Consider the following 15641-nt stretch of genomic DNA (forward strand, 5'->3'; position numbering starts at 1 on the left):
ATTTTAATGATTAACTTAGTCTTAAGATGCTTTCGGGTATCCGGGCACTGTTCAGTACATTGTAAAGGCATCTTCTCTGTAGTATGAACCAGTGTTCATTACTTGACATGAGAATCTGAGTTTCAGAAGCTGAGTAGTTAACTGTGATATATTTCAGGTTACTTCAAAAGCAAGTTCCATTACAACATGGCTAAAGAGAATCCATTTATCCATTAGTTTCAAGTTTTAATGTCACAAGCAATTAAATGCCTTTCTTACAAGCTCCAAACCCAACAATGCAGTGATCAATATCAATGTAGCACTAAAAATAACAGAAGGTAAAACAAAAACTCTCAAGAAATAAAAAATAAGAACATGAGAAAGTAATAAGCTATATACAGGGTCAGTTCCAATATCATATTTACAATGTGCAGGGATACTGGAGTGATAGAGGTGTGTGTGTGTGGACAAATATATAAACGGAACAATTTCAATGATTTTACTGAGTTACAGTTCACATAAGGAAATCAGTCAATTGAAATAAATTCCTGAGGAACCTAATCTATGGATTTTACATGACTGGGAAGGAGTGCAGCCATGGGTGGGTCTGGGAGGGCATAGGCCCACCCACTGGGGAGCCAGGCCCAGCCAATCAGAATTAGTTTTTCCCCAAAAAGGGCTTTTACATACAGAAATACTCCTCGGGTTCATCAGTGCAACAAAACTGTACATTTTAGAGTGGCCATTTATTGTCCCCAGCACAAGGTGCACCTGTGTAATGATCGTGCTGGTTAATCAGCTTCTTGATATGCCACAACTGTCAGGTGGATGGATTATCTTGGCAAAGGAGAAGTGCAACTGACAGGGATGTAAACAAATTTGTGCACAACATTTGAGAGATAAGCTTTTTGTGTATATTAACTTTTATTACAGCTCATGAAACATGGGACCAACACTTTACATGTTGCGTTTATATTTCTGTTCAGTATATGTATAGGGTAGGTGACTAGACATCAGGATACCAATGCCCCCTGTATATAGCCTCGTTATTCTTATTGTGTCACTTTTTATTATTACTTTTTATTTTAGCCTACTTTGTAAATATTTCCTTCTTCTTGAACTGCACTGTTAAGGGCTTGTAAGTAAGCATTTCACAGTAAAGTCTACACTTGTATTCGGCGCATGTGGCAAAAAAAGTTTGATTTGATATTTGATAAACAGCATAGCAGCAGCATAAATGATGATTCTATGTGAGTATGTGTGCGTGTCTGTAGTCAGTATAAATGTGTGTGCATGTTATGTGTGTGTTGGAGTGTCAGTGTGCGTGAGTGTGTAGAGTCCTGTGAGTGTGCATAGAGACAGAGCAACAAAAAAATATATGTAGTCTGTGTAGCCATTCTGTTAGCTATTTAGCATTCTTATGGCTTGGAGATACAAGCTGTTCAGGAGTCTGTTGTTGTCTTGATGCACCAATACTGCTTGCCGTGTGGAAGCAGAGAGAATAGTCCATGGCTTGGGTGGCTGGAGTCTTTAACAGTTTTCTTGACTTTCCTATCACACCACCTGATATAGAGGTCCTGGATGACAGGGAGCTCAGCCCCAGTGATGTACTGGGCTGTCTGCAACACCCTCTGCAGTGCTATGCGATCAAGGGGGTGCTGTTGCCATACCAAGCTATGGTGCAGCCAGTCAAGATGTTCTCAATGGTGCAACTGTAGAACATTTTGAGGATTTGATGGTCCATGCCAAACCTTTTCAACTTCCTGAGGGGGAAGAGGCGCTGTCGCTCCTGTGCGCATGTAAGTGGACCAGTGACAGTGCATGTCAGAGAAAAAAACAGGCCATGAGGTCGAAGGAATGTCCGTAGAGCCCCGAGACAGGAATGTGTCGAGACACAGATCTGGGGAAGGGTACCAAAAACATTATGCAGCATTGAAGGTCCCCAAGAACACAGTGGCCTCCATCATTCTTAAATGAAATACGTTTGTAACCACTAAGACTCTTCCTAGAGCTGGCCACCCAGCCAAACTGAGCAATCGGGGGTGAAGGGCCTTGGTCAGGGAGGTGACCAAGAACCCGATGGTCACTCTGACAGAGCTTCAGAGTTCCTCTGTGGAGATGGGAGAACCTTCCAGAAGGACAACCATCTCTGCAGCACTCCACCAATCAGGTCTTTATGGTAGAGTGGCCAGGCAGAAGCCACTCCTCAGTAAAGCAACATGACAGTCCGCTTGGAGTTTGCCAAAAGGCACCTAAAGCCTCTCAGACCATGAGAAACAAGATTCTCTGGTCTGATGAAACCAATATTGAACTCTTTGGCCTGAATGCCAAGGATCACATCTGGAGGAAAACTGGCACCATCCCTACGGTAAAGCATGGTGATGGTGGCAGCATAATGCTGTGGGAATGTTTTTCAGCGGTAGGGACTGGGAGACTAGTCGGGATCGAGGCAAAGATAACCGGAGAAAAGTACAGAGAGATCCTTGATGAAAACCTGCTCCAGAGTGCTCAGGACCTCAGACTGGGGCGAAGGTTCACCTTCCAACAGGACAACGACCCTAAGCACACATCCAAGACAACGCTGGAGTGGCTTCGGGACAAGTCTCTTAATGTTCTTGAGTGGCCCAGCCTGAGCCTGGACTTAAACCTGATCGAACATCTCTGGAGAGACCTGAAAATAGCTGTGCAGTAACGCTCCCCATCCAACTTGACAGAGCTTGAGAGGATCTGCAGAGAAGAATGGGAGAAACTCCCTAAATACAGGTGTGCCAAGCTTGTAGCGTCATACCAAAGAAGACTCAATGCTGTAATCGCTGCCAAAGGTGCTTCAACAAAGTGCTGAGTAAAGAGTCTGAATACTTTCAAAACATTTCTAAAACCTGTTTTTGTTTTGTCATTATGGGGTATTGTGTGTAGATTGATGAGGGGGAAAAACTATTGAATCCATTTTTGAATAAGGCTGTAACGTAACAAAATGTAGAAAAAGGCAAGGGGTTCAAATACTTTCTCTGTGTGTGTGTGTGTACAATATAAATTATATGAAACGCATATCCATAACCATGGTAGCAATTGAAAGGGAACAGTTTGGAGATGATGGGAAAATTATTAGATCAAAGGTGAGGACGCAGCAGTTCACCTTACACAAGACTAAATCCAAACATTACACTGTTGATTTTCTGTGCATTTTACATTTACTGTACTTTTTGATGCATTTCTTGATAACAAAATCTAAAACTACTCTGGATAGATTCTGTAACATGATAAGACTATTCCTGGAGAATATGGGGTAGGTGTAACATAAGACCCCCCAAAAATTCCATGGGTCTGAGTGAGTAGGTTCGAGAGGACTAACTGTTCTCTCCAAGTGGCCACACACCTCTCCAAAGTGTGCACAGTCCCTAAGCATTTTCAATGCACTTTTATGAGTCAAAGAAGAGTCTTCAACTATAAGGATTTTTTTTAGCTCTCCTAGCTGTACTGTTGAGGAACTAGAGCAAGCACACTTGTAGTTGTTTAGTTTGGAACACAGCCCTGCATTCCTGCCATCACACAATTACTGTTGTTGTTTACGCAATCCAAAAACATTCCATTACAACATCGCAATCTGGGTCAGGTGGGCATCATTTGAAAGCTTGTTCTATTGCCAACACGACTAGTATAAAATAACATCTTACAGTGGTAGGCTTTCACAAGACAATTCAGAGAAACTGATTGTAATCTTGGTGCGCACAGAAAATAGTCATGAGTACATTCAGGTGTGTGTACTGCGGCGAATATTCTTCCCAATAAACAAATCGTCTCATTCTGTTAAAAAAAAACAGGGTATGATGCCATGTCTACTGGTAACTGTACATCAGACATAGTGATCATAAACACTGACACTGTATATGACATGAGTTTTATGATTTGGAAATGTGAAGTTCACATTTGGACTCATGAATGTTTGTGTTGCTCGTATGACATCAAAGCTGTATTTATTATATTCCTCAACATCTCATCTTTCAGAATACATTGATTCATCTTAATTTACGTCATTTCCCTCACTCAGACAACAAAATATTTACAATAGTTGCCCAATTACTGGGAGTGATTGAGGAAACTTCTGTCACGCGTGGTGCTCAAGTTCAGAACGGCTGTCAGTCAAAACCCATACAGCACTGTGAAGCACAGAGCCAGAACTCTGACGTCATGTATAGCATGTTACTGTACAGTAACTGTATTCCAATTTAGGCACTTATTAGTGCCCAAATCTGTCTTTTTCAATCCATATACAGGCACGAGTGTAAAGGGCTATGAAGATTAGGACGTTTACTGAAGAAAAAATCCACTGCTATTTGCTTTCCTTCAATGAAATCTGAAGGGTTATCAGAAAGTAATTGTAAATTGAACAAAGCCTGTCTTTCAATATAGCATGTGCTAATCCCCTAAATGCCAAATCTCTATGCTTAGTTAGCTGTTGAGATGCCAATGATGAAGAGAGCACCCCATGTCACCTCTTTTTGTGGTCTGTATTTTAAGGGATCAAACGACCATAAGACCTAATTAGCTATATGGGGCTCATCTTTTACGACAAGAGCTCAAGGGGATTACCAAACAGTTGCACTTTGTGTCTGTCAGTCAGAAGACGRTGATGGAAGTTGTTCATCCTGTAGTGTCTTCTCATTCTGCCCCTAGGCTGTTTCCAGCTGTGCTGCCCAACTGTGAGGAGCTTAATGACCTCTGAGTGCCTCTTTTTGTTCTCTCTCTCATTAGACACCCAACAGCAGGACAATGGAACCCTTGTAGACACTTCATCTAATGAGTTAAATATATTACTGACTGTGACATTATGTTTATGTGAGAGTAGTGTCTCAAAAGTATGGGGTGGGTTGGTTCAGTTTTCAGTTAAAATGGTGTAATCTTCAAGACTGCAATTCTATAGCTGGCCATCAGAGGTCAAGCTTTTGAGTGACAATGGATGGAGAAGGACTTTGACAAGGCACAGAGGTAACATATGTTCATTAATTCAGAAACAGATGCATCCATTTTCCTCCATAGAGTGTCATTATGACTTTTAAAAACAATTCAGCCATTGCAAGTAACAATTTACATGATTAAGAAAATATAGATTACCCCCCTGTATATAGTCACGCTATTGTTAGTTGCTCTTGAATTACTTGTTACTTTTATTTCTTATTCTTATCCGTAATCTCATCCGTATATCCAACTGCATTGTTGGTTAGGGGCTCGTAAGTAAGCATTTCCCTGTAAGGTCCTGTTGTATTCGGCGCATGTGGCTAATACAATATGATTTAATAACAGTTTATTATTTACATACATATGTTCAATGTGTGTGCACAGGTCAGATGTAACTTGGTGGGCTCAAAGTAAACTTACAGGTAATTAATTCACTGTATAATACTTAGGTTCCAGGGTCATTCAAAATGCACAAAAACACTGCTCCCACCAATGTAATGTGCAGTTTAGAGGGTTCGGAAAGTGAAAGTTAGATGTCCTCCAGTGATTTTGTTTTACTTTTCCTGTTCAAATATCCCAAGTATAAATACATACACTAAAGGGTTAAAAAAATATGTTTTTAGCAAAATAGTGTTTTTGAGACAACCGCAAACTTTCAGTTAACTTCAAGGATTTTGGAGTGGCAGGTTTGGGGCGGCAGGTAGCCTAGTAGTTAGAGTGTTGGGCCAGTAACCGAAAGGTTGCTAGATCGAATCCCTGAGCTGACAAAGTAAAAATCTGTCGTTCTGCCCCTGAACAAGGCAGTTAACCCGCTGTTCCTAGGCTGTTATTGTAAATAAGAATTTGTTCTTAACTGACTTGCCTAGTAAAATAAAGGTTAAATAAAAGGAGATGGTCAGATGTGATGTCATCAGCCTCCTCCTTGTTTGAGGAACAATAGAGGAGCAATAGAGAACAAAAGAGGAAAGTGCCACCTGCCCCTCCCCCTGCTTGTTCCATGTCATGTCATACCTGGACCACCTATTGAGATGTGCCTTTTGTTAAGTAAATCATGTGTTAAATGAGGTGAAAAGGAAACTAGTGGACATTAAGGCCAGACAGAGACAGCACACAGGCGCKATGTTAAACATGTCTTTATCTAGAAGCCACCACCATCTCAATTAGTTTACGTGACAGACAGGAATTTATAGACACAGGTCTATAAATGATTATCAACTCCAATTCTCACTCTTACACTTGTATAAACATACAAGTATTTCACAATTGCTGTCTTTTGAATAGACTTGTCTCTACTTGCTAACGGCTGCTGAAACCTCATACTTTTGTTTCAGACATGATGTGAGGGAAATATTACATACTTTTTCTTGTCATTCATACTGGTTTCTTCTCAAGCTTGTGCAGGGACTGTTAAGACAGGCAGCCCAGTTAATAAAAATAAAAAAAGCTTTTTACACAACTATTCTCATTCACTGTTCACAGAGCTCTTGAATAAACAAAGCTAGCTAATTAGTTAACGTTTCCCAGAATCCCAATGTTTTCCCTTTTATCTTAAAGGCCCCGTGCAGTCAAAATTCAGTTTTCTGTGTTTTGCATCATATTGTACAACAGCTGATGAAACTAACAAGATTTGATAAGTATTATTTCCTGGTTGAAAATACATTCTACATAGGACCTTCTAAACAGCAGGTTTTGCATGGGTGGAGTTTCAGCTTGCCTGGTGACATCACCAGGTGGTAAATTAGTTAATAGATTAATAACAAAGAGTTCCAAACCTCTCTAACAATAACAACTTGTTTTCCCTTTTCTCCTCCCTACTCAGACCACAATTATTGCTTGTTAAAATGTTTAATGCTTAAAAGCAACAAAAATACAATTTTGATCATTTTAATGGAAAACCATTACAGTAAGGTACATTATTGTTACCCATAAATGATTTGATATAAAAACGGCTGCATTGGGCCTTTAAGACCCGTTACCAGAGCAAACACAGGTTTGGTGTTGTTGACTCACCCTTCACAGGTTCCAAGACTAACACACAAGTTGTAGCTGGCTCAGCTGTACAACCCAAGCTCAGCAGGGTAGGACATAGGAGCATTTTACAACTCACGCTTATACGTTTTTGGCTCGGACATTGCACTAAAAGAGGAGAGTGGTTTTACTCAGAAAAGGACTTGCAACAACACAGTTCCCCAAAAAACAATAATCCAGATTACTTTAATCCATAAAATTATCAAATGGGGGTACCATAATGAAATGTAGAAAATATGAGCTTTTTTTTATTTTTTTATCTAAAGATCGTTCTTCCCTTTTTGGTGCTTTTTCTGTTCACAGCAAAATGGTCTTTGTTTTTCAGCAGCACATTTGCCATGGAGTGTCTTTCTACCTGGCCTGTCTCCTCTTACRGTTMACTTTGGCATTAGAACCTGCCATCTCAGACACATATAGTCATGGTATTGGTCATCTACAGGACGGTTTCCCTTTTCACTGAAGAATGGCAATCCAAGTCTTCCCAGTTCACCAATCTTATTTAGGCTCCAGTTTAAAATCACAACTGACTAGAGGTGTTTAGACATTCAAGTTTGTCAGTATGGAGTAACCCGCAATGTAGAATTTCACTATCTTTGGTCACTATCTTCCAGCATACTGTCACTGCAGGATGTTCCTACAGTACAGTCAACCCTTTGGCTGCTGGATCTGATTCAACCTATTGAGAATGTGTGCATTTCCATTGTTTGTTATCCTCTGACCAGTTTGGCACATCAAGGTGGATAAAAAGCATCAATACTCCAGTTGTCCTTGTCATCGTGTGTCAGTAGCGAGTCTGAGGTTTCAGACTGGTAGGGTGGCACTGTTGGCATCCTGAGTGGACGGGCACTGAGTGGTTACCTCTGACTGAGTGGTAAGGTCTATGCCAGGGTGTGGAGGGTAAATGTTCTGGGGATGAGGAGCGTCTATTACAGACCCCAGAATGTCAAAGGGTACTTCAATGGAGTGGCGGATGCTCTCCTCATACGTTGGAGGGGGCTGTGGGTGAGAAAGAGTAAGCTTTGGTTAACACTGCTTTAGAACCTAGGGTAAGTGGGTACGTGTCAAATGGGTGAGTGGATGGCTTGATTTGAGTGTGTCGCGGCTCATCATATCAAGCTATACTTTGTGACAAAGTGAGCCACTTAGAATGAGTCACCCTCCTAAAATAAAGGTTAATTAAAAAATAAATAAAATGTTAACACTCATAATTGAGAGGCTATAAAACGTACTGAAAATGTTAAACGCTATATATTCCACACACACAACAAAATAACCCATGACCTTCTAAAATTACATCCCATCTAAGATTAGAGACTCCATTTCCCAGGTGTAGGTGTTTCCTAGCGTGTATTGGCTGATACATGATCTCTAACATCAAACCTAATGGCATCATGTTAGCGTTTACATGACAGATTAGGTTGGCAGCACCCGGGCTCCCTTTAGCATCACTCTTCCAGTACAGAGCCTATCTCCGTCATCAGCCAGCTMCTCACTCCCTGACTAACTCCTTATCTTTTAATTGCTTGGGACCCCCGCGGGCGGCAAGGACAGCTCTGCACGCCTATAAAAACACCACACACGTACAACGCAACAAAGTTTCACTCCAGCCCCTACGGCCACAGCACAGACGGGGCAATTATGGGCCATCAGACCCCCTCTAAAGTCTGACAGGGGCCACTTTGAGCTACCGGTGACAGAATGGGAGACTGATGGGAGGGCACTTATTCGCTGGGACATTTATTAAAGAAAAAGAGGAGCAAAAAAAGACAAGTAAAGGAGAAAGAAAGCACAAAGCTGCATTCTCTGCCACTGTTTACACTGAGGATGCAAGCTTTAATTATGTTTGATTTGCCCTTTTCTCATTACCTTGTTTGCTCGAGCGTTACGCAAGTCAAAGCCCCGGCGAAAGATCAACACGGTAAAACCTGGGAATGCGCAGTCTGTGCATCACTACAGCAGAAGATGAGATGATAGGGCTCCTATTTACGGCGTTCTGAATAGTGTTTCATCTTAGAACAAGCTCCAGTTATCCTGTGACAGCACATTCATAATGAACAAAACCTCTCATTTATTCTCTTTTATAGGTCACTGCACTTTGGAGTAAACAACAGATTATATATGTGAGGCTCTTTAATAATGGACTAAAGATGAACTTTGGTAACGTTCAATAACCTACACTTTCAGGCAGCTGAGGCAGCGTTCAATACTTATGAGGATACATGCCACTTATCTCAATGCTACCCGTCCACCCCCCGGTATCTTACCTCAGTCAGGATGGAGCCGTTGAGGCCGAAACGGTCAGCGATCATCATGTGTATCTGTCTCTGGCGGTCCTTCTTCCTGACACTCTCGTAGGAGGGCAGCCTGGGGAGGGGCGCCTCCAGGGTAGGCAGGCGGTAGCTGGAGGGCAGGCCGATAAGGAACAGCTGCCCTGACTGATGGAGAGAAGATGCAGACAGCCGGGGAACACAATGGAACAGTTAGAGAAATGTCACAAACACTTTGATGGAAGATACTGCTGGTGTCAGTTTGGTCATGGAGAATCCTTGTCAGTGCATCACTGCTGACTATACGCATCAGAGCAATAGACCTATCCACACACAGCAGAAGCGGGGCCTCCTGTTCCTGGAGATTTTTTACAAGAAAAACATTGTACCAAAAACCAAACCAAATAAATATTATTTAACACTATAAAACATGACAAATGTATATATAATATGATTTTATTAAATATTGGAATTGGTCTAAGCCGGTATTGCTTATTTTATAAAGCAGTGTGTCGCTATACCCCCTTGAGGGGCGCCCTGGCCTGAGACTGGTGCTGCGCTGCTGGTGATTATGGTTATATGAAATTGCATTGGCATAGCCTTGTTTGTTAATTTAGTAGAAAATACACTTTTATATTCCTGTGCCCTTATCACAGTCAAGACACCTCTATTTTATAGGTAGAATATTATGGAATACATAACAAAATAAATAGAAAATAATATTTTTGAAAAGCAAAGAATTGCAAGTGAGATGCACATCTCATGACTGGAATGGTTACTTTTTAAAAAGAGTGACAATTTGAGAAGGGTCTCATGCGCTCAATTTTAAGTTGAAAGACAATTTATTCAGGGATATAAACCATATAATTTCTTATTTTCGACAATATATATAGATGTTAGTTCAGATTAGATTCTGCCTGTTCTTTGGACTTTTCAAAATATATTTACAATTTTACATTGCATGATTACGCATGAATGACCTTTTACCACATGACACGACACATCTGTTTGGTAAGTAGGTTTACTATAATGTTCTCCCCTGTTACTTGTTTTTAAATGGCATATGAAAGCAAAAGTAGTCTATTCTATATTACATAATTAGGTTGAACTATAGCACAGTAGTAGACACATGGGATTCAGTTCCTTGTGCTTGACTACAGAAAGCAATAGCCTATCAAATTGATGTGGATGTGTTTACTGCTTATGTTGTAGACTGCAGTCTACCTGATCTTGCATGATTGATGTTATTTAGTTTACTGTCTGACTTATCTAAAGAGCAAGGTGTAGCCTAGGCCTAATTCTTTCTCCATGGTTCTGACTTGTCTGCTTATTGCACATTGCCTTGTATCAATCTGTGTGCTTAATAATCCCGGGGGCAGGTATAAGCTACTTAATGATGATTGACGACCATTCAAGTATTAATGCATTTATGATACCAGCGACTTTGGAAATGATAAGCCCCCCCCCCTAGCTCCGCACCTGACACACAGGTATCACTGGGTCTGACAACGTATTGACTGAAAACGTATTGACCCACCCAGTGCCGGGCCTTCTTACCTGTGAGTGTGTGTTGTCGTGAGTCTGTTCCAGACAGGGGTTTCCCACCAGTGTCTGTCTGCTGCTGTAGTACTGAGGGGCATCCTGCAGGAGGACAGAGGGAACAGTGATTAATGTGAGTTAGACTATAGTATGATGAACCCTCCATTAGCACATTAACTACAGAGATGACTGAACAACTTCTAACAACCCTACATTTATATTTGAGATTCAACGAGAATCTAATTCAAATAGAGATTGAATGTCGACGATCTGCCCAACGTTAACCTTGTACAACATTCCGAAAGTCTTGCGAGCTTACATTCTGTTTTGATAACGCAGTGGTAATCAGTCTGGTAATTACGAGGCTAGCCCAACATCCCAATTAGGAAGGCATTCCCTAATTTCAGCCTCATTGACCAATTGTCATGCCTTGTTTCATTCGTCTTGGTCCTGACTGTTTTAGCAATACCATAAATGATCTAGCCTATAAGACGACCACCCTACGATTTCCGTGCCTCCTCCCAGTCCCACCCATTTCAAACAAGATTAGGCAGGCTCACACTGTATGAGGTGCTGGAATTCTTCAAAAGCCCTGCCGGAAAACTAGGTGATTACCCTGGGCCTAAATGAGTCTCTTTGTATTGGGGACAATGCAGTGTCCTACTGTGTCACCAGGGTCCCTAGCAAGAAACCACACAGTGTGACCTTTTCAGCATCTCTCTCTTCCCTTGTAACTGTAGCAGGTTCCTCTTAACAAGCATGCTCAAATACACATTATGTCCCCCATAGTTAATTTGGACGACATTACATAGCATTACAACAAAGGAATTTTTTGCCTGACAGAGTTCAATCCTGTATCACAACCGGCCGTGCTTGAGAGTCCCAATAGGCCCAGCGTCGTCCGGGTTAGGGTTTGGTCGTCATTGTAAATAATAATTTGTTCTTAATCTTAACTGACTTGCCTAGTTAAATAAAGGTTAAATTAAATAAATTAAAATGAGGATGCGTGATGAGTAGGAGAACGGTTGTAGCAATTTACATAGGAAAATTTCCCCACTGCGAATCACGCATAGGGAAGTAGACTTGTTCATATTGACAAAATGGTCACCTTCAAAACATCAGGGCCAGTTTTTGATGTCTGCCTGAACGGGGACATCACTCACGTTCCCAGTGATGCGGTTTGACCTTTGTCACCACCCCTCCAGCATGTGACAGAGAGAGACGCCACAGAAACATTGATGTCAAAGGTCACCTTCCCTCGCTAGTTTGCACATTCAAGGGGCGAAAAAAGTCTTCAGGATAAAAAGGGGAGATGTCCTTTTGTTTACTGCCTCTGATTCACCCAGCGTGAAAAAGCACAACCGTGTAAAATCAGAGCTGAAGTGGGGGGAGGACCCCATCGGCAGTGTGCCTTTTTCAGTGCCGCGACCTGAAGGAGAGCCATTGTCCCCAACACCCACAGGAGGGTCTGGCCATTATTCATGGAGCAAACTGAAGCAGGGAAAGGTATGTGGCAACAACACATATAGAGGAAAGTAAACGTTCCATAGAAAACAATAATAGAGGCTTTTTTCCATGTGAGCCTCCCTCGCAATCTGGCTTGCCTTCAGGTTGGTGTCCTTGTAATGATCTTGTAACAAAACCACCCTCTTCTGCAACATGCCTCAGTTAACCAGTCACTATGACTATATGGGTGACTGGATAGGATTTCAGGGAATGTGTAAACGACATAACAGGGAGACCAAAAACAACAAACTGATTTCAACAAATCTGTTTCTATATAAAAAACAACTTAAATCATCAGGAAACTTGATTTTTTACTTTGCTCACACCGCCAGCTAGCTGTGTATTCTTTCACCCAGTAACACTTTGTCACCTGTACAGTTCCCAGAGGTCATCTCCATACCCACCAAGATCTTTCCATATTTACACCCTGTCACCCACTGTTTACTATATAGACTAGACTCCACTCCACACACTGACAATATGGTAGGAAATAGTGACGAGCAATGTTGTCTGATCTGTCATGTGTGGGTTACTCTAGCTGACAGCAGGTCAAAATGGCTGACATGTACAAGAGGGCAAGCCTGTCTATTCCTGACAAGAGACAGCAAAACTTTTCTCTAATCTGTTCAGGCCAGAGCCAAACATAGCAGAGAAAGGAAACACCAACATCTCCTGTCTGTCTGAGAAAGGGAAAGAGTTGGAAGGTATGAGTAGTGTCCCTGTTCTCCAGAGATAACATACTAACCCTACCCCAGGGACGCAGGTCAGGAAGAGGAAACATGGAGGATGGGCAAAAACTGAAAACTGACCTCCATGGAGAGTTTATACTTCCTGTTCCCTATTTCCTGTACCAAGTTAGGGACTTGAATATTGGTCATAGTTTGAAGTTGTTAAATAGTATTGATATGTATGAACCTCCATACTTTGGGCATCCATCATGGTACCATTCATATAAGATACTCTTGTCTGCTAAGTTCTATTCTCTGGGAGGGAGAGGAAAGGAGGTCAACAGTGATACAGAAGACTCCTCCTCTGTGCCAGTGTTTGTGTTCCTCACTCAGTGGAACACTGAATATTGTATCCAGTTTCTGGGTGAGATTTGCCAGTAGGCTGTGCAGGATATGCTTGTTTGCAGTCAAGATCAGATTTTCCTCCGCCCTGTGTTAGCCATTCCTATGTTTTCATACAACATGTTTTGAGTCAAATGTTTAGCTAAACAATCTGTTTGTAATATTCTCATTGTAGTGGTGTTGACACATCACAAGATTGGCGCAGGTATCAATAGCATTTGTCAATGCTGCCTCACCACACACTATGGCTCATGAGTCCTTTGGCACTCAGAGATAGTTATGGAAGCCGAAGTTTATAGCCAAACCACTGTTAATTCCATTAAATGCAAATGCATGGTTTTACAGTGATCATATCAAGTTTATTCTGGGCCTGTTCCCATAGCCATGCAAATTAAACGTGACACCTCTTAATGGCGCTACATTTAATTTGCATGGTACATTTGGCCTCAGTCACATCTAATCTGTATTGTGCCGAACTTTAATTTATGGTTAGTTTACAAGTGACACATTCTTATTAATTGTATCTTTCAATAAAATATAGTGAGTGAGCTCAAGGTCCTTACCATGTCTCCATGGTTGTCCTTGCAGCAGTGAGGTTCTTTACGGTATATGGACAGCAGCACCACGATCACCACAAAGAACACCAGACCTGAAACTAGTAAAGGAGAGGAGAAGAGAGAACTCATCACCCGCTGTTAACAATGCATCAAAATGACAATGGACATGCATTTGTACAAAAGGTACATTACGTAATGCCCCAGTCTAATTCATGTAAAGTAATAGTTTATTATAGTGTTCAGAACACTGTAATATGCTGTTGCTAGGGGACAGAGCTTTTCTTGCTCAGGTCACAGGTAATTAAGTTGAAACGCTGTGTGGACATACTGTGTAGACTATTTAATGGAACGCTGTTCACAATATGTTTTTCAATCTGTGGACAGGGATAATTGGCTATTGTAATGTTAGTCGCAGTCGATTTTCCACACTTCAAATTCATTTACTATCAAATATAAATGTGAAGTCAACCATGTAATTCATCTTCTGATACAAAACAAGTCCAAGAGGAACAGTAGCAGCTTCAAGATAATACAGATAGGTTCTAAAAATAGAAAGCTTCACATCTAACATGGTAGGCAAATAGGCTGCTATCTACAGTGATAGCAGCTGGCGAACAGTGTATTCAACATATTCCTTATCACACCACCACAGCAGTGATTTGATGAAGTAAAAGGATCCATCACTGGTGTGAACAACCTGCTGAAGCAACAGACTCCCCATCCAGATCTATAGCATAGGTCAGTGGTCCACATAGGCTACACTGTTGCAGTTTTCTACAACTTTACAATAGTTGTGTTTTGTCCAAAGAAAACGAATGAACACATACAACTGCTATTAATGTAACAGGCAAAAGTGACATGCCAATACGCCTGTTGATCATAACAGATGGGTTAATTACAAAAATATGCCTAAGATTATATCGGATTCTGATCTGTGGTCAAATGTCACCATCAGTTTCATGGAAAATTTGACATTTTGAGAGATTAAAATCTTACTTACATGCTGCCACAATGACCGTGAGTTGATCCGATGTTAACTGAGAGGGGGTGGTTGGAGTTGCAGCGGTGGACATCTCTGGCGAATAGACTATCTAAACCCAATTGGATCATGAAGTCAGAGGGTAAAAGGGGACTGTTTTCCTCAAAGGGACCGAGATCATAGATTCTGATTATTTTCCTTATCCCTTGTACTATTTCAATGCAAGAGAGACGAGCTCCAAACAAGAGTCGGTTCAGGGAAACTCACGTCGGTTAACTTGCCACAGTATTTGAGTCCTTGGGCGCACTGTCGCGCTCTCAAATTCCGTGACGTCGCCGGGCACCGGACAACAAACAGTCCTTGTACGATGTTGATAGACACGCGCGCGCAGTCGCCAAGGAGGCAACTTGGCTGACGGGTTATTAAGTAGCCACTGAACTCATAGCAGCACACCGAAGCCTTTTTCATAATGTTGAGACAATGTAATAAAGGTTTTTCTGTTGCATTTTCTTGACAGATCATAGGCTAAATCCAACTTTACTCGATCAATCATTCAGAAATGAACTGGTCCCGTGTGGCTCAGTTGGTAGAGCATGGCGCTTGCAACGCCAGGGTTGTGGGTTCATTCCCCACGGGGGGACCAGGATGAATATGTATGAACTTTTCAATTTGTAAGTCGCTCTGGATAAGAGCGTCTGCTAAATGACTTAAATGTAATGTAAATGAACTAGTTTGTATTCTTCATGACAGACTAGATAGG

At 41.5% G+C, this 15641-nt stretch overlaps 1 protein-coding gene across 1 annotated transcript; it reads right to left on the reverse strand.

Annotated features, from left to right (window-relative positions):
- Positions 1–5266: 5266 nt before the first annotated feature.
- Positions 5267–15317, reverse strand: LOC112070688 (uncharacterized). The gene is made up of 5 exons (XM_024138125.2): positions 14903–15317; positions 13909–14000; positions 10788–10871; positions 9228–9398; positions 5267–7959 (listed from the first exon to the last, which is right to left on the reverse strand). Exons 1-5 carry the CDS (start codon positions 14973–14975, stop codon positions 7765–7767), a joined length of 615 nt encoding a protein of 204 aa, XP_023993893.1. The 5' UTR covers positions 14976–15317; the 3' UTR covers positions 5267–7764.
- Positions 15318–15641: the final 324 nt, after the last annotated feature.

The sequence above is a fragment of the Salvelinus sp. IW2-2015 genome, unplaced genomic scaffold (genome assembly GCF_002910315.2).
Source record: "Salvelinus sp. IW2-2015 unplaced genomic scaffold, ASM291031v2 Un_scaffold1391, whole genome shotgun sequence".
NCBI classification, from domain to species: Eukaryota; Metazoa; Chordata; class Actinopteri; order Salmoniformes; family Salmonidae; genus Salvelinus; species Salvelinus sp. IW2-2015.

What these genes read in the sequence shown, in the direction of transcription:
- LOC112070688 (XM_024138125.2), bottom strand. Translation starts at nt 14,975, where the DNA reads ATGTCCACCGCTGCAACTCCAACCACCCCCTCTCAGTTAACATCGGAT. An exon ending in CACGGTCATTGTGGCAGCAT is followed by an intron (nt 14,001 to 14,902) that starts GTAAGTAAGATT and finishes CTCCTTTACTAG; the next exon opens with TTTCAGGTCTGGTGTTCTTT. An exon ending in ACGGCTCCATCCTGACTGAG is followed by an intron (nt 7,960 to 9,227) that starts GTAAGATACCGG and finishes TCTCACCCACAG; the next exon opens with CCCCCTCCAACGTATGAGGA.